Genomic DNA, 26,546 nt, shown 5'->3' on the forward strand with positions numbered 1-26,546 from the left:
GTGTGTGTGTGTGTGTGTGTGTGTGTGTGTGTGTGTGTGTGTGTGTGTGGTTTCTCTGTGTAGCCTTGGCCAGCCTGGACTTTGTAGACTAGACTGGCTTTGAACTCACAGATTCGATTGCCTCTGCCTCCCTGGGTGCTGGGGTTACAGGCGAGGGTCACTGCCCACCTTGGTCTTTATCACAGCAATAGAAACCTGATTAAGACACACTGGTTTCCAAATGGGAAGACTGATGAAGGGCCTTATCTTCAGCACTGTCTTGCAGCTATTCTGAGATGTTTAGGTAAAGCTATGCCCAGGGAGGTCAGCATTGAAACCCTGGACACACGCTGTCATCGCCAAATGGCCCTTTGACCCGGAAAGACCAGAATCTTACCTTCAACTTTATTCTTTGGACAAAGACTAGATTTCTTCTCCTAAATCACCGTTCAGGAGGGAACAGACCTCATGCATAGTGGTAGGAGTCAGTAAAGAATGTTAGAACTACTCATAAAACTAGGTGTAGGAGCTAGTAAAGAATGTTAGAACCATTCATAAAACCAAGTGAGACTTCATGAGTAACTGATGTGTTTCTTTTTCTTTTCTTTTCTTTTTTTTTTTCTTTTGGAGACAGAGTCTCCAAAAAGACAGCGCTGGCTGTCTTGGAACTCACAGTGTAGACCAGGCTGGGCTGGAACTCACAATGGTCTGTGTGCCTCCGCATCCCTGCATCCCAGTGTAGTGATTTAAGCCCTGCATATGGCTTTTGAAGTCGGTTGCTAAGCTGCCTTGGATTGCTTGGACTTTATAAGGGTCTTTCGTTTTGCTACTGATCTGTTTTCTTGTGTGGATCTTTAGAGCTCTCTTATTTCACTTGACCCATTTTCCCATTGCTCATGGTAGTACCATGCTGAGGGTAAGCCACTGAGGAAGGGAGGTTTCATTTGACTCATGGATGTGCTTGAAGATTAAGAAACTGAAGCCGGTGGTGACTTAATAGTGGGCTCCCACGACAATGCAGGACATCACTTAGTAAGAGAGAGGGCATGTGGTGTGTATCTTTCTTTTGACACAGGATCTCACTATGTATTCCTGCCTGGCCTAGAACTCAGAGATCTGCCTGCTTCTGCCTCCTGAATGCTGGGATTAAAGGTGTGTGCCACCACACCTTGCAGATCTTTTTTATGAAGCCACCAGTGTGCATTCATGAATGCCCTATCCTGGTGACCTTGTCAGGTCTTAATTACCTCCCAAAGGCCCAATTCTAAAATACTGTACTGCTGCTTTTATCCTTTAAATACCCCATCACAATGGGGGTTATTTTATTTTTATTATTTTATGTTTTGAGATAGTATTGCATTGTAGCTTTAGTTGTCCTTGAACTCATGATCTTCAGCCTCTTGAGTGCTTATAGGATTATAGATGTGTGCAACCACACCACTTCAGGAATAAGCTGCTTTTAAACCACGATACATGGTGTCTATGTTTCATTTTCAGGGCGAACTTGCTCCATTTTCCAAGTGCTCAAGAAGTGGACAAAGAAACACTGGATGGTACCCCAAAGCTCAGGCAGAATGAACAGCCTGTGAGGCCCACTGGGCCTGTTCAGGACGCTGCTGCTTCTGAGGACTCTGCTTCTTCTGTTTCCCAGCAGAGAGCCACACAGGGGTCATTGAGCCCTCACGGAGAAGTGATGGAAACAGACCAGCTAGAGGGACTGAATGCAAACCAGGAAAAACCTAGTACGGTCGTGATAGAAAGGCCCACACAGAGTAACATAGGAATCCAGACCATGGACCTGTGCGCCCCAGAAACTGTTTCCGCAGCTACCCAGACTGTGAAGAGTGTATGTGAGCAGGGGACCAGTACAGTGGAGCAGAGCGCTGGGAAACGAGACGCCACTGTGCAGACTGAGAGGGGGACTGGAGAGAAACTGGCCAGTGCTCCTGTGGACGACACAGAGTCCGTCCACAGCCAGGTGGGACAGTCGGGTGCCACAGGGCTCAGCTACAGACTGCCCATTCTCTGAGGGTCTCAGTTAGTGCTTCCAGTAACAGTCTTGAGCGTGTGTCTGTATGTGTGTGCGTGCGTGCATTTGCGTGAAAGTCAGAAGACAACCTCAGGTATTGCTCCTCTTGTTTGACACAGGGTTTTTCATTGGTCAGAAATTTACCCACATAGGCCAGGCTGTCTGACCTCTGAGTTTGGAATCACATGTCTTCTCCCATCTCAGCATTGCTGGGATTATAGATGTTTGCCGCTGCGCCCTGTTTTGTACATTAGTTCTGGTAGTCTGAACACGATCTCAATGCTTGTGAGGCAGACACTTGACTGACTAAGCCATCTTCCCACCTCTAGTGACATTTCTTTTTATTTGTTTTTATCTCGTGTGTTGTTTTGTGAATCAGGGTCAGTCTCACTGTATAGCCTTGGCTAGCCTGGAACTCAATAGATCTGACTGTCCTTGAGTTAAGGTGTGTGTCAACATGCCCGACTGATAAGTTTTAAATTAAAAATATTGACAGAGGAGTAGGAATAAGGCATGCTACCTAGGATTGCTTCTCTTCTCCTCTTGTAGGGGATCACAGGCATTGGTAGGATTGTCCTAGAGGTCTTCATGTTCTGTAAAAGGGGAATTACCCTGTTTTTCATGATGATGATGATGATGATGATGATGATATAGACAGTGAATGAGTTATTAAGGACAAGGTTTAAACGCTCTATGAAGGTGCTTTGAGGGTCGAGGGGTAAAGCACTTAGTGCTGCATCTGGCGTGTCTGAAGACTAGTGGGTGTTTTATCTAGTAATTTTCCTTTAAAGATTTACTAATTTTATTTTTCTGTATTTGTCTCTTGCTCTGTATGTGCATGTGAGTACAAGTGCCCATAAGGACCAGAAGAGGGTGCCAGATCCTCTGGAACTGGTGTTACAGACAGTTGTGTCGGGACTTGCACTCCAGGGCCCACTGCAAGAGCAGCAATTACTGAGCTGTCTCTCAGTTCTAGATAGAAATCTTAATTTGTTAAGTTTTTTTTGGTCTTTGTTTTTTGTTGTCCTTATTTATCTATCTATCCATTCATTCATTCATTCATTCATTCATTCATTCATTCATTTATTTTTGTAGCAGTGTCTAGGCCTAGGGAATGGCATTAATCTTGTTATGCGGTCTAGAAATGGCCTTGAGCTTCTGTTTCTCCTGCCTCTACCTCCCAGTGCTGGGATTATAGGTGTACACCACCATGCCCAGCTTTCTAACTTAACCCTTTAGTTAAAAAATCTATTCCCTGTGTCTTAAATGGGATTTCTATTGCTGTGACAAAACACCATGATCAAAAGCAACTTGGGGACGAAAGGGTTTCTTTGACCTACACAGTCCAGTGAAGGCAGCCAAGACAGGAACTGAAACTGGGAAGGAACCTGGAGGCAGGAGCTGATGCAGAGGCCATGGAGGAGTGCTGCTTACTGGCTGATTGCTGGGATTAAAGTGTGTGCCACCACCACCTAGCTTGTTGTTGTTGTTAATAACTGTTTTTCACTGGTTAACAGGTGTTGATTCTGGGCTTCTCTAAGGATCAAAGCGCACCTGATGCAAAGGCCATGGAAGGGATCTGAAAACACTGTTATCAGAATTGAAGCATTTAGCTGGGTGTGGCAGCACATGCTTATTAACAGAGGCTGAGGCAGGAGGATCATGAGTTGGAGAGAGCAGCCTGCAGTACAAGTCTGAGTTCTACAATGAAATAAACTAAAAACTGAAAAAAAAAATTAGAACGATTACTTTCTAAAAATAGTATGTTGCATACCATGATTGAGCTTTGTCATTTCAGGTCAAGTCAGGTAGACAGACTTTTCCAAGCCTCTCTTCTCAGTGTAACCTGTAAATAATGGAGAATTTATCACCTCAGATTCAGGAGTCCTCTGAACAGTATTCATCTGACAGTTTATAGTGAGAACCGTGATTACTTTCCACTTTCCGTCCGTTGGTTTTGTTCTTACTGTGTTCTGTGTCTTCTGTTGTAGGGAGAAGAAGAATTTGAAATGCCCCAGCCTCCACATGGTCATGTCTTGCATCGTCACATGAGGACAATTCGTGAAGTACGCACGCTTGTCACCCGTGTCATTACAGATGTTTATTACGTGGATGGAACAGAAGTGGAAAGGAAAGTAACTGAGGTAATGCCTGGGTCTGCCTCCCTCCTCCTATCCCTTTCTTTTTCCCCTTCCTCCTGCCTCTTCTTTCCCCCACCCCATTCTTCCTTATTTTCCCCCTTAGCTCTTTCAACCCTTCCCTCCTCTCCTGTGCCACTAGGCACTGATGCTGTTTTCTTTTTTGTTTGTTTGTTTGTTTGTTTTCTTTATTTTTTCTCTTTGAGACAGGGTCTTTTTACATAGACCTGGCTGTCCTGGAACTTGCTCTGTAGACAAGAGATCCACTTTCCTCTGCCTCCCAGTGCTGGAGTTAAAAGTGTGTGCCCCATTGCCTGCCTGGTTTGTTTTTCTTGCTTATAGCTCAAGCTTCTTAATCCGTTGTGTAACCAGTCTTGGACTTCTGATCTTTCTGTCTCCATCTTTGTAAGTGTTAATGACAAACCTAAGGCCACATGCATGTGAGGGGAGTGTTCTACCAACTGAGCTACATGCCAACCCTGTGGGTTCTTTTTCCTTTTAACACTTATTTATAGGCCGGGTGTGGTGGTATACGCCTTTAATCCCAGAGGCCAGCCTGGTCTAATAAGGGAGTTCAGGACAGCTAGGGTCTGTTACACAGAGAGACCCTGACTTGGGGGACAAAGGGCAGTAAAACACACTTATTATCTATCTGTCTATGTATGTATCTGATGTGTGTGTTTGTTTGCATGTGTGTGTGCAGAGGCCCACGTGTGACAACCTTTGGAGGACAGCTTTTGGAGTCAGCACTCTCCTTGCCTCATGGTTCTGAGTTATCTGACATGGGTCATGAGGCATCTGATGCCATTTTGTTATATTCTTCCCCAATCATAGATTCTTTTTTTGTTCGTTTTGTTTTTTTCCGAGACAGGGTTTCTCTGTGTAACCTTGGCTGGCCTTGAACTCAATAGAGATACAACTGCCTCTACCTCCCTGAGGACTGGGATTTCCAGGCATGTAAATTCAATCATGGATTCTGAAAGGAGAAATTTTTCCAGAAGGGAGAAGTAAAAAGCAGCCATTTGTTTACCTTATAGTATTACATAAATACGTGTGGTGCATATAGTCTTTGTGGAGAGACTGGGCTGGCTGAGAGGACCGTCTTCCTTCTTCACACCGTGTCAGTTAGCACGATGCTCTGTAAACATTTTAGATGAGGAAGAAAAAATTATACCCTGTATGTCCATTTCCCTGTGCTGTGCCTGTTGAGGATCCTTTCCTTACTACTCCTGGGGTCAGTCTCACTAGATGCCTTACAGTTGAGTTCTAGCACCCAAGTGTACATAGGAGGTGAAGCCAGTTTGAAATTCTTGAGGTTTGTACCTATCAAAAAAAAAATCATTATTAGTATTATTATTTGTATTTATTTATTTATTTTTGAGATAGGGTCTCATTATGTAGCCATGGCTGGTTCAGAACTTGGCATGTAGACCACACTAGCCTTGAACTCAAGAGATCTCCTTGCCTCTGCTTCCCAGTACTGGGATCAAAGGTATGTGTCACCATACCTTTAAAAAATTTTGTAACCATTGCTTAAAACAGACATAAACAATTTCCATTGCTTCAGGAAAGTTCCCTCCAGATTCCTGTCTGGCTGAAGTGAAGTTTTCTGCAGTCCCTCAGATTTCCCGGTCATCACCTTAGCTTTATGTTAGTGTGGTTTCTTTTAGCTTCCCTTTCTGTTTCTTCCCCACAGGAGACTGAAGAACCAATTGTAGAATGTCAGGAATGTGAAACGGAAGTTTCCCCTTCACAGACCGGAGGCTCCTCTGGGGACCTGGGGGACATCAGCTCCTTCTCCTCCAAAGCTTCCAGCTCTCACCACACATCAAGTGGGACAAGCCTCTCAGCCATGCACAGCAGTGGCAGCTCAGGGCGAGGAGCTGGGCCACTGAAAGGAAAAACCAGCGGAACAGAACCTACAGATTTTGCCTTACCCAGTTCCCGTGGAGGCCCAGGAAAACTGAGGTGCAGATAGGGTCTCCAGAGAGAACCCAGCAGGGGCAGGGTTGCTAACATTATCACAGGAGTAGTGACAATGGGGAATGCCTCCTGTCTAGCTGGATAAATAACTGCCTCTTCCTGTTTGGTGCTGGGGTGGGAGGAACCCTGTGGGCAAAGAAGCCCCTTATGGGATGTTAGGAATCCTAGGTACATACTCTTGCGCCCCCCCCCCCCCCCGTATTCTGTAGCTTATTCATATTTTGGTTGGGAGTACAGGAGATTAGGCCCCCACTGTGTTATATCTCTTTGGTTTTTGGTCTGGTCTGTGGGTATCCAAAGCTGGAAGTAGAGGAAAGGGCAGGGCAGAAATGGGCCTAGCATCTTAAATTGCAGCAGCAGGAAGCTATGTCGGGAGGAGGGAATAGACTTTCATACAGGAAGAGGTCCTTTTATCCTATTCCCCCTTGCTTCCCGGTTGAGGTTTAGTTGATTGGTGTTGATGGGTGTGAGCCAGCTTTCTGTTGCCCTGGAGGAGTAGCATAAGTAGCCTGTCATATAGTTGGAAGGTCCAGGGGAGATGTTAAAGAATGCACTTATTTGCAGCTGCTCTCAAACTAACCTGTCTTCTCTCTAGTCCTAGAAAAGGGATCAGTCAGTCAGGGGCGCCAGTGTGTGAGGAAGATGGTGATGCAGGCATCAGACAGGGAGGAAAAGCTCCAGTCACGCCTCGTGGGCGTGGGCGAAGGGGCCGCCCGCCTTCTCGGACCACTGGAACCAGGTACCTGGGTAGTGTCAAAAAATTAGGGAGAGTAGAAAAGGAGAATAAAGAATATGTGAAGTACTAGAGGGAGAGGAGGGGCCCACACTGACCGAGTGAGGCTGCTGAGAGATTGGGTTGATGTCTGTGATGGGATTAATGAAAGGGTGGAAGAGACTTATAGGTAAGAGTCGGGGTTGGAAGATAGGTCCTGTCTTGTTCTCACTTCCTTCTCTTATCTGTCTTTAGAGAAGCAGTTGTGTCTGGTCCATTGGGCATAGAAGATATTTCACCTAGCATGTCACCAGATGACAAGTCCTTCACCAGAGTTATGCCCCGTGTGCCAGACTCTACCAGACGGACGGAAGCTGGTTCTAGTGCTTTGCGGCGGAGTGATTCTCCAGAGATTCCTTTTCAGGCTGCTACTGGTTCCTCTGATGGCTTGGATGCCTCATCTCCAGGAAACAGCTTTGTGGGGCTCCGTGTTGTAGCCAAGTGGTCATCCAATGGCTACTTTTACTCTGGGAAAATAACACGAGACGTTGGAGCTGGGAAGTATAAGCTGCTCTTTGATGATGGGTACGAATGTGATGTGTTGGGCAAGGACATTCTCCTGTGTGACCCCATACCCCTGGACACTGAAGTGACAGCCCTCTCAGAAGATGAGTATTTCAGTGCAGGTAATAAATAAGTGGAGTCTCTATAGATGTACTGTGCCTACTGGTCCATCCTGTCAGCAGTTACTATGACAGTCTTCTCCAGCCTTACTGTTTTTCTGATCTCTCAAGTCAGAGAGTCCATTTCTATTACATTAGTTACCCTATTGTTTCTAGTTTGGTTTTCAGTAAACTTATTTTGGAATAATTATAAAGAAAAGTTTGCCAAGTACAGAATGGTGTTAGGGTAGAGGACTCCTGAATTTTCCTCACCCAGTGTTTCCTATCTATAGTATCTTAAATTAATCTGATACATTTGTCAGAACCAGGAAGCCAATCTTGATTCCTTATTGTTAACTCCAAATTTTATTTGGATTTTACCATCTTCTCTCTAATGTACTTTTTCTGTTTCAGGGTCCAGTCTAGGATACCACATTACATTTAGTCATCATGTTTTGTTTGGTCTCCTGGTTTGTGGCAATTTCTGTCTTTTGTTTTTCTATGACCTTGACAGCTTTGAGGAATAATAGGTATTTTACAGAATGTCTCTCAAGTCAGGTCTGATGTTTTCTTAGACTAGAGTACGGTTCTGTTTTTTATTTCATTGTAAAGAATGTCATAGAGGTGAAGTGTCCTTCCTATCATCATCATGTGGGGCTGAGGGAGGTATGTGACATCATATTACATCCCTGGTGATGTGAATCTTTAGCACTAGGTAACCCTGTACTTCCCAGGTCTCCACTTCAACATTAGTGTCCCCCCCCCCCATTCTGTCTTGTTTCATGTCTAACTTTTATTTTTTTTAATTTACTTATTTTTGAGACAGGGTTTTTCTAATTTTTCCCTGTCTGTCCTGGAACTTGCTTTGTAAACCAGGCTGACCTCAAACTAACAGAGAGCCCTCTGCCTCTGTCTCCCAAGTGCTGGGATTAAAGGTGTGCATCACTTCATTTCTGACTTTGAAAGTCACTGCCTGCGTTGGTAAGAACTCAGCTGGAGACTGGTGGTACACTGAGTAAGTTAGGAAGAAATTTTTAATACCCAGTAGCTGCTTGTTTGTTAAGTTCTGGTTTGAAGAGTAGTGTCCTCTTTTTTTTTTTTCGAGATGGTCTCATGTCACTGCCTTTCTTTTTATAGGAGCCTGTGTTGGTAATGTTGAGGGATTTGTGTGTGCTTTTTTCTTTATTGTATACTAATTCCGTGAAGATATCTTCTTAGCTAATTTTAAGGATACCTATGGTGCTGACTGTCATTTAGAAGCATCCTTTCTGGAGATTGTGTTGAACATGTGTTGGAATAGAATGGAAAAACAAGACTTTCTGTTGGGACCTTCCAGGCTCTCGTGTTCCCCAAGTACCTGCTCCCTTGTTCTGTTGTTCAGTGGGGCTGCTTTACTTTGTATCACTAGACAGCACCCGTCGGCTGTGTGGCATCACTTAGGGACTGGTACCTCATGGTTAATGTGTATCATCTGCATCTGGTTTAGAGCCATCTTAGAGGTTCACATTTGGCCCTTTCAGTATAGACTTATCAATAGTGAATGTACATTAAAGGATAGGGAATTGGGATTCCACTTGTTGATGCTATTTACCAATGTTAGTACCATATTGCTTCTAGTTCGGGTAGATCTCCCTTGGTGATGAATGTCCTTCTGGCCTTGGGCTTTTTTAGATTGAGGTGGTCTTCATGATTTAGTTTGGTGATAGAGATTTAAGCTAGGAGATGGGTAAAGGAATTGATTCTGTGACACAGTAGGAGAACTAGGATATGCTTCCTCCTCCATGCTTTTTCTTGACAGGAGAGCTAGGTGCCTTAGCCCTTCATTCAAGACAAGCTAATGGAGAAAGAAGTGTACCTTTCTGTTCATAGGAAGAAAAAATATTAATAACAATATGCCATTTTTATGTTATGTGTGATATATGTTGTTTATTAGTTGTTAGAGAGAGGCGAGTGTTATTTATTTTTTTCATAGAATTAGAAGTAGATCTTGCCTAATCCCATGTAACAGCACTAGGCCTAAACTCAGGTTGGTTGAGTTCTAAGTCAGCCCTCCCTTGTGCTCATAACCCAAAGGCCTATCTGCACTGGTGCATCAGTGAAAGAACAGCAAGGTAGATCACAGGCAGGGAAGCAGGGTTTATTTTTTTTCCTATCTTTGCCCTCTCCATTCTGGCTTTGTCGCACAATAGAAAAACATGTACATGTTTTCTTAAAATTGTCGTTTTCACCTGTAATTTAGGACTATCAGACTATCACTCATTATTCAAAGAAACCACAATGGGAAGGCTTAGGCAATTGCTATAAGATTACGATGAAACTATGCTTTCACCTTAGGGGATCCATTTGCGCCACTGACAACCCCTGAGTCCACAATTGGAAAGCTTTATTTTATACTTCAGGCTGCTTTCTGTCAGAAGACCTTGTCTAATCCGAATGTAGTAGCTACATTTGTCCCAAAGCACTTGTGATGGAGAGCCTAGTTCAGTCCATGGTTGGCTCTTTGTGTTCTCTGCCTCAGGCCTGCTTTTGTAGAGCTCTTCTGAGAGGGTGCTAATCACCTACAATTATGGTATCTTTTATGATGTCATCTCCAGGAGTGGTGAAAGGACATAGGAAGGAGTCTGGAGAGCTGTATTACAGCATTGAAAAAGAAGGCCAAAGGAAGTGGTATAAACGAATGGCAGTCATCCTGTCCTTGGAGCAAGGAAACAGACTAAGAGAGCAATATGGGCTTGGACCATATGAGGCTGTCACACCCCTCACGAAGGCAGCAGATATCAGCTTAGGTAAGACCTGGACAACTGCCTGTGGATCCGTATTTTGCTTAAAGAAGGGAGGAATGGTTTCGAGAGCAGGCAGGAGTGATTGTCTGACTTGTCTGTGTGGTTTATTGGATAGTGATGACTGTAATTTTCTAGAGCTGCTGCCACACTTGTTTCTTTCCAAATGAGAGGTCTTTGGGTTCTTCTGGCCTTCCTAGTTCTACAGGAGAGCAAACACGTCTCAGTCATGACAGTGACTGAACATAAAATGTGTGGCTTTATAAAGAGGCTTCCTGATTGTGGGTAGCTCTCGTTTTTAACAACTCTACTTTATTTGGGGTGTTTAGGCCTTAATCCCCCCTTTTAACCTTCCAACCCTTATGTGGGAGAGAAAAGGTTAATTGGGAAAGGGGCCCAGACCCCTTTACTTCTGGCTGTTTAGTGTCAAGGTGTTCTTTTAGGGCCCTATACCAATCTCTGTCAAATGCAGGTGCAGCCAGCAGGCTCCTCTGCTGCTATATGCCACACACCAGCATCGAACACCACACCTCTTTCTTGGCTCTCATATTTATACTCTGTGAGTCCTAGGCCACGCCCCTCTCCGTTTGGCAGGTGGAAAACTGTTACCAGCTGGCAAAAGCCATGCCCTGCATGAGACAATTAACAGGTGTGGACAAATTATAGCCCAACTAAAATCCCACACTTGGTATTAAAACAAATGCATATTTACACCACATAACTTGAGTTTACAAAGAAACCAAGACTTTCATTACAATTGTGGGAGGTGGCAGAAAGCACAGTGCTACTATCTATGTCAGGTTTAAGTTCAGACCATGGGAACTTACCAACCTTTGGCTTATTCATCAGACAATTTGGTGGAAGGAAAGAGGAAACGGCGCAGTAACATCAGCTCCCCAGCCACTCCCACTGTCTCCAGCAGCAGCAGCACAACACCCACCCGTAAAACCGCAGAGAGTCACCGTGCCTCCATGGGAGTTCCGTCAGGCAAAAGGAAACTTACGACTTCTGAAGAGGAACGGTCCCCTGCTAAGCGAGGCCGCAAGTCTGCCACTGTGAAACCTGGTAAGATGGGAGCCCAGTACATGGTGATGTCCTTTCTCTGCTGGTCACAGAGTGGCATCCACAAGCCTATAGGTAACGTGGTACTACTAGTACTATACAGGGATACTACAGTCCCCGTTCTTTGTTCAGAGCCCAGCAGTGTAAACAGGAGAGTAAGATGGGAACACACACAGACTATTTGGGCTCTTGGGGAAATAGAAGGATGGAAGTTTAAGCAGACTCAAAATGGGTGAAATTTCTTAGATGTTTATCCTCTGCCATGTCCTGCTTCTTGGGAGACTTTGTTTCCACTATCTTGTGCTTTTTCAAGCTGCCTGCATCTCCCCTCTCCTCCTGTCCACCCCTTTTCAGTTTCTCTTAATCACTGTGAAAAAAAAAATTCAGTCAGTTGTTTATCAAGTACCCGCTGTGACCTAGACCTGGCTGTGGTCTGTAGATAGAGGTAAAGTCCTGACCCAGTTGGACAGGGTTCTCTCAGACTAGCACATGGATGGCATTCCATGTTCCCATGCCCTGGCACCAGATCTTTTTTCCCTGCTGGAATTGTGTCATCTGTTTAGCCACCCAGTACCACTGCTGTGTATTTCAGGGTATTTAAAAGCAGTAATAGCAAACCTTTATTGCATAGTTTGCTAGGTGAGGCATGGAGCCCAAATGTTTCATCCATATTCCATTAGATATAATCCCTTAAAGCATACGTGCTGGAATTCACTTTCTATAGTTTTGAGGACTCTTAAGACAGAAAAGTTAGGTAACGCTCTCAATGTGACAGAATAAGCCAGATCTCAAGCTTAGGCAGGGTTGACCATGAAGTCCAGTGCTGTACACATAGCATCACTGCCTCTGAGCCTGTTGTTGACCCTGGTTTTATTTCAGGAGGCATGCATGACCTGCCATCTTAGCCTCCTAATGAACCCAATTCGGCTTTTTCAGTAGGTATCCATTTCCTTCTGGAGGACTTACTGGGGCACGTCTTAGCATGAGTGTACTGGAATGGTGGCTTACCTTCCCAGGTGTTGACAGCTGGGTGCTGAGGCCGGGTATTTTGTTGTGGTTTCACCTCCGTATAAAGACACTATCACCTAGTACTTGGCGGCTCTGTTCTGGTGAGAGTCCAATAAAGAGTGGGAGAATCTGTTTGGGACAGTTCTTAGCAATGAAAAGTTGTTTTATTTTTTTCCTCCCCTTTAAAGGTTGCTTCAAAATGTCATACTCGAGAAACCAGAGACCTGGGCAGTGAAAGTGGTTAAAGACTTCCCGACTCTACACTTTCCTTTTCTAGAGCCACCTTTAATTTCAGGTGGCCTTAGAAGTATTTGATGTTATAGAAGTAGTACTAGCTGGTTTACATATATGAAAACAGAAACTGCCCACTGTAATGGTCATGTCAGATTTAAATGTCATTTTGTCCTCATTCTAAATTTGGTCCTAGTTTGTTGGCCATTTAGAATGACTGGCTGTATTACTCGTCTTTGGGTCATGGCTTAGAAAAGCGTATTAGGACATGGCCTATCAGGCCATACTTGGTGCTGGGCCTCTGTCCAAGCAGTGTCTGTGTGCATCATTTTAGTAACTGTGCTTTGTCCTGCCCAGGTACAGTGGGGGCAGGAGAGTTTGTGAGCCCCTGTGAGAGTGGAGACAACACAGGTGAACCTTCTGCCCTGGAAGAGCCAAGAGGGCCCCTGCCCCTCAACAAGACCTTGTTTCTGGGCTATGCCTTTCTCCTTACAATGGCCACAACCAGTGACAAGTTGGCCAGTCGTTCTAGACTGCTGGATGGTCCCGCAGGAAGCAGCGAGGAGGACGAGGGTGAGTTCCCAGGGTTCTGACTCATGCACTCTTTCCATTTACTTTGGGACTTTGTTTAGGTAGGGTGGTGCCCCAGGCAGGTGGTAACTACACCTCCCTACTTCTGGTTTGTAGATTTTTCACAAAATTCGCAGCTAGTGGATCTCAAGATAGTGTCGGTGAACATCTGAGAAATAGGTGTTTTTGTTACTTTACATATTACATAGATAAAGTACATAGGTGTGTACGTATGTGTGCACATTTGTGGAAGTCATAGGACAACTTGTAAGAGTGTGTTCTCTTTCCTCCCACTATAAGGGTTCCCAGGGGATCAAATTGAGGTCACCAGACTTGGCAGTAAGTGCCTTTGCCTGCTGAGTCATCTTGCTGGCCTAGGGAAAGAGTTTGATTCTTCACACATAAAATGTATGATAAAAATCTATCAAGGAAGCCAGGCATGGTGGTACATGCCTGTAATCTCAGTACAGAGAGGCAGAGGCAGGCGGATCTCTGTGAGTTCGAGGCCAGCCTGGTCTACAAATCGAGTCCAGGACAGCCAAGGCTTCACAGAGAAACCCTGTCTTGAAAAACAAACAAAACCAAAAAAAATCTTTCAGGGTTAAATGGCTTCAGCAATGGCAGACTCGGAATTAGAATACAGTGCTGGTTTTACCTTCCTATAACCAAACACATGAACCAGGTTCCTGATGTCCTACCACCTTCCCCATTTATGCTTTAGCATCTACTTAGGGATTGGGAGGAGCCTAGAGAGGGGAGGGCACAGCAGGGATACAAAGTGAATAAATTATAATAAATAATAATAATAAAAGAAAATCTATGTGGAGGATATATTTCATTCTGAGTGTAAGAAAGGGATTGAGGTGTCCCCAGTTTGGGAAGAATTAGTTTCTAGGCCCTTTCCATTCTTGAACCTCTGATTAACCTTAAAATAAGTCTGTATGTCACATTCATGTGGGAGACATTAGTTTGTGTCTAGGTAAAGTCTATAGTCAGGTGGTAGAATGTAGTTCAGAGGTCTGACAGATGTGTGGTGTAGGAGAGAATGTATAGATCAAATGAATAGTGATGGACAGTGTTTACAGATAACTGTCCAAGCTAAGAACTAGATGGAATGTTGTTTCATAAGTTAAAGAGTTCTAATGTTGGATGTTGCAGAGGATCAAAATGAGAGCACATGATTGTCATAAAATGGTACAACTCAAGATGTGTGATGACTGTCCTAATTATTCCTAACTACCCACCACCTACAGCAATGGAAACATACAGGGCTTGGGGACAGTGATTGGGGGAGCTGCACTTCAGATTTGTAATAGGAAGACTCTAGATGCTTAGAGACGGGCCCCTGGGTTGAGAGAGCAGGTGAAATACGTGTGGTTTGTCAAAACAAAATTCAGGTGTGTACAGGGAAGAAAAAGCATCTAAGCAGTAACCTAGCCTGATGGCAGTATTCGGAGTCCCTTGAGTTCCATGTCACAGCCTGGCAGTAAAGATGGTTTGCAGTCTTCTTTTTGCTTTTCCTGTGTGGCTTTTAAAACTTAGTCCTTGAAACCAGACTTCACAAGGCAGTCCTGCATAGGTGTTTGTCGCTGGTATAGTATAGTCCAGAAAGCGGACTGTGAATAATGAGAGATACAGGCTGTTCAACTCCTCGAATAAATTGTTAAATCTGTGTGTCTAAGGACTAATAGCTGCAGAATAGAAAAGGAAGCAGTTACCAATAGCCATTAAAGTAGTACCTAGAAACCCAACCCTTATTATTTAAAATTTAAGATTATTAAAAATAATAATCTTTGGATTTTTTTTAACATATATACAGAATTTTTAGAAATTCCTCCTTTCAATAAGCAGTATACAGAATGCCAGCTTCGAGCAGGAGCTGGGTATATCCTTGAAGACTTCAATGAAGCCCAGGTGAGGACTTTCTCTTGTGGTTACCCACTCTCTGTACTGAGAAAAGGCCTATGAGTTTGGGAGGTCGCCTGAGGTCCAGGTTACAGTACTACCGCACTATCTCCGCATTTCACTGTACACAAGCAAGAAACCTAGAGGTTGTGCTAGGTGGAAGTGGCTCCGTGGTGACAACAACAGATTGAAATTATATTTAATAAAAAGCCTATTGTTGTTGCTGATTCCCTATTCTGAAAGGGGGTGGTTCCTGGTATGGTTAACCCTTGAGACTTAGGCCTTCCAAAAGCTGTAGGTTAGATGGGGAAACTCAGGAAGCAGTTTTAGCTTTTTAGTGAGCAACATAGCCTCAGGTACAAAAACAGATTAAACAGGATTTTTGATACCAATTGGAAGTCTTCATATTTTACTCTTGAGGGCTCATTAGGTGTAACTAGTCAAGGAAAGGTTTCCTAGACACTTGACCCATCAGTTGGGCTTCTTTTCTTCTAGTGTAACACAGCCTACCAGTGTCTCCTGATTGCGGACCAACATTGTCGAACCCGGAAGTATTTCCTGTGCCTTGCCAGTGGAATTCCTTGTGTGTCTCATGTCTGGGTCCATGACAGTTGTCATGCCAACCAGCTCCAAAACTACCGTAATTATCTGTTGCCTGCTGGATATAGCCTCGAGGAGCAAAGAATTCTGGATTGGTGAGTGTTTGGGAACCCATCTAGAGCTGAGAAGAGAGGAAGACTAGCTTTTGGGAGGAAAGTCTAGTTGAGAAAATGAAGTGTTACTAGAAACTGGAATGTCTGTAGACTGTAAGAATTTGAATGAATTTGAAATGATTTCAGCAGTCAAGTATTTTATTGCATAGCCTCATTTTACATTGGCTGGGAACCTTCTGAATGTGTGGAGATTTTGGTGTATAGGATCAGTATTCCTCAGTAGGGGAAGCACTGAAATTAGGATTAAGTTTCAATCATTAAACTTAAAAAGAGGGGAGGAGACTCAGGGACATACTGGTTTATTAGCAAAGTCTGGTATCTCAGAGTGCATGTGTCATTCTGAAGAGAGGCAGAAAAGTATTCAGATGTGCAGGAGTACCTTTGAGACTGGTTACAGACTTTTACAAAGTTTTATAGTTCAGTTCCCAAATGATGTCTCCAACTCCTTCACAGGCAACCCCGTGAAAACCCTTTCCAGAATCTGAAGGTCCTCTTGGTGTCAGATCAACAACAGAACTTCCTGGAGCTCTGGTCTGAGATCCTCATGACTGGAGGGGCAGCCTCTGTGAAGCAGCACCACTCAAGTGCCCACAACAAAGGTACCTGGAAAGCATGTGTTTCATAGTCATTCCAGGGATGTCGTTAGATGCACAGATGTTTCCAAATCTCAGGCTTCATTTTTGAGAGAAGTCCCACCTTCAGATAGGGTGAAGTGAAGGACAAAGTGTTAACGCTTCTAGTCTCTCCAGTGGCATTCCCATTGAGTAGTTCTACAAGGTCAGCAAGTGCTGATTACTTCTGTTTTAGGTCGTAAACATACAGAGGGCCTTGGTTTGGAAGAGTAGGGAATACTGGCTAGAAGGCACACCTGTCTTTTAATAAAGAGGTAAACTGAGTGTTCTTTCTTCATTCACTCCCCCACTTCTTGCAGACATTGCTTTAGGGGTGTTTGATGTGGTGGTGACAGACCCCTCATGCCCAGCCTCGGTGCTCAAGTGTGCTGAAGCCTTGCAGCTGCCTGTGGTATCACAAGAGTGGGTGATCCAGTGCCTCATTGTTGGGGAAAGAATTGGATTCAAGCAGCATCCAAAATATAAACATGATTATGTTTCTCACTAAAGATATTTGGTCTTAATGGTTTTATTCCCTGCTATTGTGGAGATTGTGTTTTAATCAGGTTTTAAGTGTGTCTTGTGTGTAACTGTATTCTTTGCATGGATCTTGTACATAGTTTTATTTGCTGGACTTTTATGATAAAATAAATGTTGAATCTCTTTGGTTGTAGTAACTGGGATTTCTTCATCTGTTTTTTTAAGCTTAATCTCAGAACATGGTAAACATAGGATCATCTCTGAAGTTTTCTAGCAGGCTTATCATTTTAGCAGTATAGCAAACAAGGGGAGATAAAAATGTAGGAATGAACTTTATTCTGTGACACCACTGTCAATGTGAAAAGGTTATCCCAGGCCATCTAAAATGTTATGCTTCTAAAAATGGAGTTTAAAGTAGGTGAAGGGCCTATATGAACATTAGTGCTAAAGTTGAAAGGGATTGGGGACAGCACAACCTGAGTTTATTAACAGCTGACCTACGTACGGGTATTCAGAGCTGAAAGAGAAAATGACCAATTTTGCTATGGACAGTGACTATAACTTGATAGGATGGTTTTCTGTAAAATAAGTTGTTACAGCTGCTGGAAGCTATTCCTTCCTCACATTCAACATCACCCATTAATGATCTTCCTTTCATTCTCTAAATAAAGGCTACCAGCTTTTATTTTTTTCGATAGAGCCAAACAGTAAATATTTATTTTAGGCTTTGTTGTCAACTTGTCTTTTGCTATGAGATGAAAGCAATCATAGACAATAGGTAAATAAGTATGTGTGGCTGTTTGAATAACACTTTATTTACAAACACAAGCAGCAGGCCATTATCTGCCAAGCCTTGCTCCTAGAGGTAACAACAGAAGGGATCCTCTCTAGTTGATAAGTACAGGGGCTCAGGCTTTCATAGTTGGTGGTAGAAAATGTAGATGAAGGTAAGATGCAGTGACTACAAACTGAGGCCTGAACACTGCATTCTTGTCCAGCTTGGAGAGAAGGTATGTTATGAAGCATTTCCTTTGTTTATGCTGATGTATTTATGAACATTAGTGCTTGCCAGTGGTGGCTAGGCTATCTGACCATAACCTTAACTCATGTGGTTTGTCTAAAGTGGGAAAACTGGGTTGCAATTTTCAGTTTCTAAAATCTGAACAATTTGACCTTTATCATTTTTAGCTAGACTTGCTCTTGTACTAGTCTGAAAGAATTAGAACCTATTGGCTGAATTCTTCAGATCAGGTTTAGAGTATCCTTAGAGGGAAGGCTCTCAAATTTTAAATTTCCAAAGGATCAAGGTAATCTGTGTAGTTAAAAATTAGAAAGTAGAGAAACAGGGAAATCTACAGCCTGTCTTAAATGTTTTCTAATTTGGTGATAACATCTAGAAGCTGACCCGTTCATAAGCCTGTTCATAATCCTAATAGCCTTTTTACAGATGAGGCAAACCTAAACTATTTTATCCCCACTGTACTGCGGTATCTTCCAGATTCCAAAGGGATACAGTAAATGTTGAATACACCACTGCTGCACAGTGAACCCACCCAAGGGTCTCTTAGTGTTAAGGATCAAAGCCTTCCTGTGACCCCAGTACCCTACAGAAATGGTAGAAAGGATTTATACCTCTAGACTGCTTCTAGAACAAAAAGCTAGCACCCTTTCTTTGGCCAGTCCGTAGGCATTTCATGAATGACTTTGTTACAGACATCAGAATGAACCGGAATTTTCACATCCCAAAACTATAAAAGAAAAAAGTTTCATTAATTGTCATGCTTTCCAAAGAATCACAGCAATCCAAAATATAGCTAACACTCTGATACTCAAAAGATGTATGGCTTCTGCTAAAACTAGATAGAAGAGAATCTTTGTGAACATCTTAGAGAGGAAGATGGCAATGAAGGGCAATGAAATGGCTTTTCCAAATGGCAATGACTCGGATCTCTGAGAAGCAACTGCCACAGAATCTCATTATTAGATCTAAGGAAGTTCAGAAAGAGGCATTGCCCAATTTTATTGAAAAAGAACAGTGGCCAGTGAAGCATGGTGTCACAGCTGCACTGCTAGGACATGTCAGGGTGGCAGAAGCCAGACTGCCCATTAGAACGCAGCAGTGCATATCTAGCACAGAACTTACCCTCAGCTGTTGCACTCTACTATGCTGATTATTTTTAACAGTAAAATTATGGAACATGATCACCTGCCCCCACCCCCTCATCCCCCAACACACACTCAATTTTCCTATCTCTGAGCCTTGCTTATAAAATAAGGGCATTTGGAAATGATGGCTAAAGTTGCATTTTGTATTTCTACAATTCATTAATCCTCTCTCCCCAAATCTAACGAGTCCCCAAGGATTGTTCCTACCTGCCCAGAGTTCCACCAGCTTGGGTATAATATTTATTGTAATCTAGCCGGAGCAGTAATTGAGCCAAGTCTGAGTTGATCTGGTGATTCCGAACACTGGAAAGAATCTTGAACAGGAGTGAAGACTGGCGACTAAAGCCCTGTTGAAAGACCGGAACTATCACTGCTCATGCAGAGTGTGGGTGCCTAGGGTTCTTTGAAAAAGCCTTGCTTAAATTTCTGCAGGAAACCTGACCTTCCCATACTCCCATTTCAATCAGCTCCTGAAACGACTCTGACTTGTTAGTATCATGTCTGTGAAATGCATGACTTCCATGAAAGTACTTTCTCATTAGTAGGAATTTAGCAGCTCATTTCACATTAATATATTCTACCACATACTAGGACTGCAGTGAGCTTGCTTTGTTACAAGGAGATGTATTTAGATTATAATTACAAGTGAGATAGGAAGCTGGTTCAGGGAAGGAAGTGGGATGTGAGAAAATGAGCACAAAGCCAATGCACACTTAGTGGGCTGGATAAACTATTCAGGGCTGAACTATTTTTGAACACTGTGAGGCACATTAATCATCTTCAAAGCTCACTGATACCAGCACTTTTATCTTTTTATCTTGTCATTTCTGTGTCTGTTCTGGGAAATGCTTTATTGACTCAGAGCAAAGACTGCTTGTTCCATGGGGTGGGGTGGGGGTATGTATTTCCAGTGGCTAGACAGCTCACCTTCACAAGAATGCTCAGCTGGGCAGCTCCCCGCTCATCAAGTGGACCCAGGTTCTGACTGACCAGCGAACAAAAACTGTGACAGAGATCTAGGATTTCATTCAGGCAGTGAAACACCTACCCAAAAATATAGCTGGTATTAAATGAAGGAAGAAACCTCTGAGAAAAGCAAGGTTTGGGAAAATAGTCTTAACAGCTGCCCTCCCATGTCTGGACACAGACAGCAACCACCACCTTCAAGGCTATCTGGCCCTCCCAAGCAACATGCAACATCCTGAGACAGCTGCATTCTTGTCTGTCCCCCTGCACAAATCCTTCACTCTCGCCACCATTAACTCATCGTCATTCCTTAGACCCACTGTGTGTGCTCTTGCCTTTGAGCTGTGAGTGTCGTTCCCTGGGATTTCCCTTCTTTTTAAACAGTTCAAGCCTCATTCTCTGAAATGCTCCTTCCCCACTGCAGCCTTTAGTGAGCTCCACCCTTCTTTACTGTAGTATCTGTGTTGTTTACTGGCAACTATCCAGTCCACCTGTGCCGTTGCTGACTTTTGTATGTACATGTCTTGTTTCTCCAACTAGATTGTGAGCTCCTTAAGGGCAGAGCCATGACTTATACCTCTTTGTATCCCCAGTGCCTTGCATACAGTAAGCACTCAATAAAGACTTCAATTATAATGACCTGTTCTGATTTGCTTTTCCTCAAGGATACACCCATGCCATGCAAGAACAGTGCCTACCTGCAGCATTTTCTCAGTTTACAGAACCTTTCAGAGTGGACGCTACTTAGGTTGCTCTTCCTTGGTGTAGCAAGTAACAGCCCCAAATACCAGAACAAAAAGAAGCCCATACGAGATTTATGCCCTGAGCAGTAAGGCAGAGATCAGAGTATAAACACTACAGGGTTTTTTCAGTCCCTGACTCTCACTTTTCATCTGGATTGGAACCAGCTTGTATGCTGACAATTATTGGTGCCTAGACCCCAGTCTGCATCTCTGACTTAAGTGTTCTCTGGCCTTAGATTTCCACAATGTCACAGATGATTCCAGTATATAGTCAAGTACCTCTGGGGCAGCTCAACCTTAAGTGTGTATACTTGGCAGACAGACATACACCCCGAGTGATAGGCACTATGGACCTATGAAAACAACTCTAAAATGATTGGTTGATCCTGGTCCAACAGATTTCTAAGAAAGTGAATTCTGCTGTTTTCCTGTAGAGTCAGGGAGATTTCTGAACTTCTGTAAGTCATTTCCTCTAGGGGTTAAACAAATAGTTCTTTTAACTATACCTGTTCACCATACCCTGTAATGTTTCAGTGCCCTTTTAACACTATCTTTTTGTTTTGCCTTGAGTTGTCAAAATGTAAAAATGGAACTGAACAGATACTTAACAGTTTCATATCTTGTCAATACCAAGAACCTAAAGAAACATATTAATATTAGACTAAGGAATCAAACCACCCCTACTTACAGGTTTCAGCAAAATAAAGGACTGGGCCAGCAAATTGCTTAGGAAGTGATCATGGGCCAATCGAATGCTTTCAAAGTCCCGAGTGGAATTGATCTGATGAAGCAGCTGTGAGAACTGAGACTCCAGCACATCTACCTGACAGACAGAAAAAAAAATTTTTTTAGCACCTGGTACATCTTGTGTGTTCTATTTTATGGTTCTTCTCATCTTTTATTTTAGTATACGTGTGTGAACTGTTCATGCCGCAGAGTACATGTGGTGGGAGGAGAACAACTTTCCAGGGTCTCTTCCATACTCATCTACCAAGTAAGGTCCCAGGTCATCAGGCTTGTGGGCTCTAGCCTTTACCCAGCCATCTCACTAGCCCTCATCTTCCTTCTTGCCACTTTAGACTGACCAGTGACATGTTTCAATTGCTGAGCCTTGTGGAGTGTATGTGTTGCTTAGGGCCTTGTTTGTGCAAGGGGAGGCTGTAGCACTGAGCTACATTTCCTGCCATTTGTTTCTTTCAACATAGGGTCTTGGTATAGCCCAGGTTTTGTGATTCTCCTTCCTGGAACTTCTCAGTGTGGATGTAAAGGTATTTTGCTTGCATGTGTGTATGTGTACCACATGCATACATGGTGCCCTCAGAAGTCAGAAGAGGGAATCGGATCCTTTGGGACTAGAGTTACAGATGGTTGTGAGCCACTACATGGGTGCTAGGAAACAAAACTGGGTCCTTTGCGAGTGCAGTCAGTGCTCTTAACAGCTAAACCATCTTTCCAGCTCCATGGGTAATTTTTAGCAGCTTCACATGTCTTTGCAGACCACTCTCCCCTCCTATTGTAATCCACTCAGACCCTGTCCCTTCTACTGACTGACTTAGTTAGCAATAGCAGGCTTGTCCGGTATGTAGCCAAGGACAGGTATGGAATATGTGTAGCCAAGGAGCAGCACAAAATTATAAAATTAGTTAAAAGATTATAAGATTCTTTTTTTTTTTTTTTTTTTTTTGGTATGGGAGGGGTGTCTTGGTTCTTGGTTGTGAACTTTGTAAATGACAATGTCATACCACAACGTCAAAAGGTTGGGCATGTCTGACAAACACAGAGGGTCAAGTCAGCCCCAGTGCATTGCTCCTACGTATCCTGACTAGTTTTCTTTGTCCAGGGGTTTCCACTTAAAATGCCAAGCAGTTTAAGTGATAAATTCCTAGTGATATAACTACTAAACTTCTCCAGCTGCTCCATTTTCCCAAATACAGAACCTCAGACCCTTCTCAGTGCTTTCTAGGCTCCTTTTCCCACCTCTTCCATGCACTACTCAGAACACACCTGGAGATAGTACTGAAGATTATCTACCAAGAAAGCCATGTGATTTCTTAGGCGCCACTTCACTGCGTCTGTTTGGTTAGATTTGAGGTGCTTGCGCTGCATCTGGAGGGCCCAGCAGTGCTGCAGTTCAGCTTGGACACGACGCACGCTCAGTAAGTACTTGAAAACAACATTGTACCTATGGCAGAAGCACCACTGAGATACAGAACTTGCTCTAACACCCTTCCACATAGCAGACCCAGATTCCTCTGTCACCTCTCCAGGCTAAGAGTGCCAAGGAAAGCGTATTTATGCAGTAAATTATACGGTGGAGAAAATGACACAAGTTTCAGTTGTATAACAAAAGAATTAAGTTTCAATAAGAGAGCCTGTCACAGGGGAATAGGGTGGAACATGAGAGAGGACATCCTCTTTGAATCCTGCAGCCACTCAGATAACACACATACCTCAAATACATAACACATGTGCACACAAAACAGTAAATATTAACACTATTTTAAAAGCATTAAAGTTTAAACATAAAAATATTTTATTAAATAGTAAAAGCAATGGTTTTAAAGCAATATTACATATTAAAAACCCACATCAAACGAGGAGGTGAATGGACTGTGGGCACCAGTGAGTGGCCAAGTTTTGGAGTCTGGACAAGATCTGTACTGTACACCTTGTCTAAATGGGCTGTGAGCTCTGAACCTGTTACAGAATCTTCTCCCTGCAGCAGCCTCCTCATTTCCTATGTAAGCCCAGGCTGCCCGGCTTCTGTAAATTCTAAAACAGTAGGCGAGCTGTGAAGAGCAAGGAGGCTAGTGGGAGGTAGGCTGAAGAGATAGTCTTTTCCTCTTTTTTGTAGCCACAGTGAGAATGGTCTCTTTATCCTTTCTCAAGGTACAGTGTGCTTCTCTCATCTCCTTCCTAGGGACATACAGTCCCATTATGCACTGGGCAGATGCTCATCCCAAGGGACAAGACTGCAATCAAAACACTATAATAAGGTCCACATCGCATCATGGACCAGCTCCCTCTAGTTTGGTTGTCTCCCCATGAAGGTAAGAGGATTGTGTTGGTTCATTTTTATTTAAACTGATACAAGCTAGTGTCATCTGTGAAGCGAGAACCTCAATTGGGAAAATGTATCCTTTAGAGTGGCCTGCAGGGAAGTCTGTGGGACATTTTCTTGATGAACAATTGATGTGTTAGGGTCCAGCCCATAGTGTAGTAACATTCTTGTTCTGAGTAGTAGTAAAAAAATAAAAAAGGCTGATGAGCCATGAACAGTAAAGCCACCCTGCTCCATGACTTATGCCTCAGTTCCTGTCTCCCTATTCTTACTGACTTTCCTTCCTGATGCTATATGCTACAAGCCAAAGGCCAAATAAAACCTTTGGGTTTTGTTATACTCTTTATCACAGCAACAGAAACACAACTAATACAAGGGTCCCAAGTAAATTAATATCATCAAAAACAAATCATAAAGAACAGGGAGAAACTTCTAAGGACTGATAGACTAGTCAAGTGCCAGCACTCAGTGTGGTACCTGAGACTTCATATCCTAGAGGCCTCAAACTAGTCTACAAGTAATAAACCTACAATTGTTTATTTGTCAGTTAAAAAGAAATGTCTGGGCCACGCATGGTGGTCCACACCTTTAAATCCCAGTGCTTGGGAAGCAGAGGCAGGCAGAAGGCAGGCAGATCTCTAAGTTCAAGGCCAGCCTGGATTACATAGTCCAGGACAGCCAGGGCTATATAGAGAGATCCTGTCTCAAACAAATTAACAAAGTCTGTCTGGGACTAAAGAAATGGCTCAGTTGTTAAGAGTACTTGCTGGTCTTGCATAAAACCTGAATTCAGTTTCTAGCATCCCATACTGGGCACCTCACAATTGCATGCAACTTTAGTTCTGGTCTTCAGCATGCATACAGACACGGACCCACATTAAAAAAAAATCTTAAAGGTCATTTGTGCGTGTGAGTGATTTAATGCAGGTGGGCATATGTCATGGCACACATGTGAATGCCAAGCTGGACCATCCCTCAAAAGAGACAGGCTCTTTTGCAGTTTGCCCCTCTGTATGGCTTGGGTGCTTCCTGATTCTAGTTTCTACCTATCTCATGGTAGAAATGCGGGATTACAGGCAGGTCACACTCAACTTCACATGCATTCTGGGGAATTCAAATTCAGGTCTTCCCTTTACTTACTGAGCTATTTCTCCAGCCCTAGTGTCACGATTCCAAGTGGCTATGTGCCTTCCCACTCGTTCAAGTTCTTACCATTCCCTATTGTGTCATGACTGTCATTTCACTTACTAATGTAAACTGTTGGTTTTGTGCTTTGTACTGGTCAATTTGACACAAGCTGGGTTCACCCAGGAAAAGGGAGCCTTGATTAAGGAACTGCCTTCATCAGATTGGCCTATAGGCACTTTCTTGACTGATGACTGGTATGGAGGGCCCCACATCTGCCCCACACCTGGACAGGTGGGTGTGGGGTGTATAAAAAAGCAAACTGAAGAACAAGCCAGTAAGAAGCATTCCTCCATGGTTTCTCCCTCTGTTCCTGCTTGAATTCCTACTCTGATTGCCCTCCATGGAGGACTGCTGTCCAGATATACACACCAAATAAACCTTTTCTTCCCAAGTTGCTTTTTATTTTAGTCATTTTTTTTTTTTAAAGCAAAAGAAAATAAACTAGAATACCTGTGTAGCTCCTGAAGACAGGCAAGTCTGCAATCTCTGACCTAGTAGTGTAGACACCATCTGGATGACTGGCTTGCTTCCACCAATGTTAGATGGGTAATATTTACTTGGGAAAAACTCAGAAATACTCACTTTTCCAAGACAGCTGGGGTGAAGAGAATGTGCAGCGGCCACTGTACTTTGTAGGAAAGACCTAGAGCTGCCCATCCTGAAGCAGGGGCTTCCCGGGGAGATGTTTCCCGAGAAGGCACTTCTCTTGGCTGGGTGGCATCGGCTACAGTTAAGAAGATAATAATAAATACTTTGGTTAATTAGAATAAGAGAGATAAGATGAATTACACACATAAAATGAGACTTCAGTGCTGCTGAAAAGCTACACTGAGAGGCAGTAAAGGGAAAGGGAAGACTTCTGTGAGGGCTTTTTCTGAGAGGTGTTTTAGAGAAAAACATAGCTGTAGTTTCAAAAACAACCATGGACAGACCCTACCCAAACCTTTCTGCAATTCCATTTGCACCTGTACAAAATTAGAGTACTAGACCAGGTGATTTCTAAGGTCCAAAACGATAGTTTCTGTGGAGGGATAATAATAAAGACCAGAAGATACAGAGAGGAGGCAATCAGAGAAGAGCAAACCTTTGTGGTCTTTTCCATGATACTCAATTGTCAAGTGCAACAGAGGGAGAAGGTTGTCATCATCTAGCAATACCTTGTGTGCTGACTGTTGAAAGGCCACATTCACATCTGCAAGAAACAGTACATGAAAACAGCAGGGTTTGCGCTAGGGTCAGAGCATCCGTGGCTTTTGCCTGACTAGTATTAAGTCTTCTTTGTCATTATTTTGTTGTTTTGATTTTTTGAGACAGGGTTTCACTGTGTAGCCTTGGCTGTCCTAGAGCTAGCTTTGTAGACAGAGCTAGCTTCACAGAGATCCAACTGACTCTGCCTCCCTGAGTGCTAGGATCAAAGGTGTACACCAATACTGCCCTGCTGTCCTTATTTATTAATCCAGGGAGAATCATTTCTGCTCAGTATAGTTCCTGCAGTGTCAATTCTTAGGGATATGCAGCATGATCAAATGGGTTATGACAGCTGACCTTTTGGCTGTTTT

General features: G+C 43.4%; 2 protein-coding genes across 5 annotated transcripts in view; one reads left to right on the forward strand and one right to left on the reverse strand.

Annotated features, from left to right (window-relative positions):
* The window catches only part of Tp53bp1 (tumor protein p53 binding protein 1), a 69,916-nt gene extending 52,856 nt beyond the window's left edge, over positions 1–17,060 (forward strand). For 2 of the 3 annotated variants that reach the window (XM_055626239.1, XM_055626399.1), the window contains 12 exons: positions 1,477–1,957; positions 4,000–4,152; positions 5,843–6,114; positions 6,725–6,868; positions 7,097–7,527; positions 10,098–10,289; positions 11,133–11,348; positions 12,942–13,157; positions 14,974–15,068; positions 15,555–15,754; positions 16,226–16,371; positions 16,704–17,060. In XM_055626239.1, coding sequence (XP_055482214.1) covers positions 1,477–1,957; positions 4,000–4,152; positions 5,843–6,114; positions 6,725–6,868; positions 7,097–7,527; positions 10,098–10,289; positions 11,133–11,348; positions 12,942–13,157; positions 14,974–15,068; positions 15,555–15,754; positions 16,226–16,371; positions 16,704–16,891 — 2,734 coding nt within the window. In that variant the 3' untranslated portion in view covers positions 16,892–17,060. The remainder of the gene's footprint in view (positions 1–1,476; positions 1,958–3,999; positions 4,153–5,842; positions 6,115–6,724; positions 6,869–7,096; positions 7,528–10,097; positions 10,290–11,132; positions 11,349–12,941; positions 13,158–14,973; positions 15,069–15,554; positions 15,755–16,225; positions 16,372–16,703) is intronic. The other variant, XM_055626308.1, reaches the window with a different exon arrangement.
* The window catches only part of Tubgcp4 (tubulin gamma complex associated protein 4), a 29,002-nt gene continuing 18,348 nt past the window's right edge, over positions 15,893–26,546 (reverse strand). The window contains exons 12-19 of one of the 2 annotated variants that reach the window (XR_008722469.1): positions 26,072–26,179; positions 25,570–25,711; positions 22,743–22,920; positions 21,427–21,561; positions 19,957–20,073; positions 19,237–19,376; positions 18,496–18,611; positions 15,893–16,468 (exon numbers count right to left, since the gene is read on the reverse strand). Coding sequence is in view for 1 of the 2 variants with exons in the window: in XM_055627552.1 (XP_055483527.1) it covers positions 18,599–18,611; positions 19,237–19,376; positions 19,957–20,073; positions 21,427–21,561; positions 22,743–22,920; positions 25,570–25,711; positions 26,072–26,179 (833 nt within the window). In the remaining variant the exon portion in view is untranslated. Of the gene's footprint in view, positions 16,469–17,654; positions 18,612–19,236; positions 19,377–19,956; positions 20,074–21,426; positions 21,562–22,742; positions 22,921–25,569; positions 25,712–26,071; positions 26,180–26,546 lie in introns of those variants that run through there. The other variant, XM_055627552.1, reaches the window with a different exon arrangement.

The sequence above is a fragment of the Psammomys obesus genome, unplaced genomic scaffold (genome assembly GCF_907164565.1).
Source record: "Psammomys obesus unplaced genomic scaffold, mPsaObe1.curated_primary_1811, whole genome shotgun sequence".
Lineage (NCBI taxonomy): Eukaryota > Metazoa > Chordata > Mammalia > Rodentia > Muridae > Psammomys > Psammomys obesus.